The sequence below is a fragment of the Haemaphysalis longicornis genome, unplaced genomic scaffold (assembly GCF_048455015.1).
Source record: "Haemaphysalis longicornis isolate Haplotype H1 unplaced genomic scaffold, Haemaphysalis longicornis Haplotype H1 scaffold_12, whole genome shotgun sequence".
NCBI lineage: Eukaryota > Metazoa > Arthropoda > Arachnida > Ixodida > Ixodidae > Haemaphysalis > Haemaphysalis longicornis.
Genome location: NW_027526225.1, coordinates 77,625,089 through 77,627,056, shown reverse-complemented (window position 1 = coordinate 77,627,056; position 1,968 = coordinate 77,625,089). Strand labels below are relative to the sequence as shown.

The 1,968-nt window shown below is 62.9% G+C and overlaps 1 protein-coding gene across 1 annotated transcript; it reads left to right on the top strand.

Annotated features, from left to right (window-relative positions):
* Positions 1-292: 292 nt before the first annotated feature.
* LOC144161686 (uncharacterized) lies at positions 293-946 on the top strand. Its single transcript, XM_077692311.1, has 2 exons — positions 293-549; positions 664-946. The coding sequence occupies exons 1-2, from the start codon at positions 293-295 to the stop codon at positions 944-946; spliced, it is 540 nt and encodes a 179-aa protein (XP_077548437.1).
* Positions 947-1,968: the final 1,022 nt, after the last annotated feature.

Sequence of the window (1,968 nt, the reverse complement as noted above, 5' to 3'; positions counted from 1 at the left end):
CGGAAAGTCGGCGGCCGGCCCCGACGGCGTGTCGAACAAGGAGCTGCGCAACCTCAGCGACGGCGCAATCGCGTCTCTCACGCGGTACTACAACAACTGCTGGCGCAGTGGCGTCCTGCCCCGCAAGTGGAAGGAGGCGCGCACGGTGCTCATCCCGAAGCCCGGGAAACCGCCAGACATCGAAAACCTGCGCCCGATATCGCTGACGTCGTGTGTGGGCAAGGTCCTATAACACGTGCTTCTAAATCGGTGGCAACGGTATCTGGAGGAGAACGAGCTATACCCCAACACCATGCTCGGATTTCGGGCGGGACTGAGCACCCAGGACGCGATGCTCCTCCTAAGGCACGAAATCATAGACCGGACGACCAAGAGATCCGGAGACACAGCGGCCATCCTCGGCCTCGACTTATTAGGAGCGTTCGACAACGTACAGCACTCGGCAATACTGCGGCAGATGTCGCGCCTGAACATGGGCGAGCGATCCTTCCAATACGTCAAGGATTTCCTCACGGAGCGAACCGCGACCATCGTGGCGGGAGACCTGGAGTTACCGACGAAGACGCTCGGCAGCAGGGGCACGCCGCAGGGAGCGGTGATCTCGCCGACGCTGTTCAACCTCGTTATGATCGGGGTGGCCGAACGCCTCGGCTCCCTCCCAAGGGTACGACACACCATATACGCCGATGACGTCACCATCTGGACCACGGGCGGCAGCGACGGCGAGATCGAGGAATCGCTCCAGCAGGCCGTCGAAGCGGTCGAAGAACAACTTCAAGGAACAGGCCTCCAATGCTCCCCGGCCAAGTCGGAGCTGCTGCTGCTGCGGCCGCCTCGAAGTAACAAGACCGACAACGACGAGCCGAACATCAACGTGCGCACGAGCGACGGTATCACCATTCCCAAGGTCGACACCCTGCGCGTCTTGGGACTGCACGCGCCGTAACGGTTACACGATACAACAGCTCCAAACCAAGGTACACAGGGCGATGGGGCTCATCAAGAAGATATCCACCAAGTACGCCGGCATGCGCGAGCGCAACACACTCAAACTGACACAATCCTTCGCCGTCAGTCACCTGGCCTACGTCGCCGCCTTCCACACCTGGAACGCCGCCGAGCGTAACAAGCTGAACGCTCTCATACGCAAGGCACACAAGGTCGCGCTAGGTCTATACACGCACACTAACACGGAAAGGATGTTAGAGCTAGGAATACATAACACTATAGAAGAGATCGCAGAAGCGCAGCAAACAGCGCAGACGGCTCGCCTCGAGCAAACGCGCACGGGCAGGGCGATCCTAGAACGATTAGGACACAGGCCGCGGCTGCAGGAGGGTAGGGACCGGCTGCCGCTTCCGCGGGTCCTGCTCGAGAAACTGCAGGTCCCACCGCTCCCGCAGCACATGGACCCACAAGAGAACAAGGAACGACGGCTGGCCAGAGCCCGAGCGCTCACCGGCACGTACTCCAACGACACCGGCGCCGTTTACGTGGACGTGGCCCGATACCCGGGCCGACGACACGCGTACGTGGCCGCAGCAGTCAGAGCAACGACGGGCGAGCTCGTCACGGCCGGCAGCGTGCGGGCCAGGTCGGCGGAGCAGGCGGAGGAGTTGGCCATCGCGCTTGCCCTCTCGATCCCGGAATGCACGACAGTACTGAGCGACTCCCGAGCGGCAGTCACCAACTTTGCAAGAAATCAAGTGTGCGCGAGTGCGGTGAGGGCGTGCGGGGCCCCAGACCCAATGCGCGCGCCGATAACGGTACGGTGGTTCCCGGCCCACATGGGCGCAGTGGGACCCGAGCCCAACCGGAACGAGGACGCGGACAGGGCGGCGAAAGCGCTGACAGGACGCCCAGCCGACCCGCGACCCGCTGTGCCTCGAACGACCGAAACCGGCAACGACGGAATCGACGACGACAACGATACGGAGGCGGAGGAGCCCGCCCCGGTGACCACGTACG

Coding starts and splice junctions, on each gene's coding strand:
- LOC144161686 (XM_077692311.1), top strand. CDS start 293: ATGCTCGGATTTCGGGCGGGACTGAGCACCCAGGACGCGATGCTCCTC. Junction 550..663: donor ATCGTGGCGGGAGACCTGGA/GTTACCGACGAA, acceptor CTCCCTCCCAAG/GGTACGACACACCATATACG.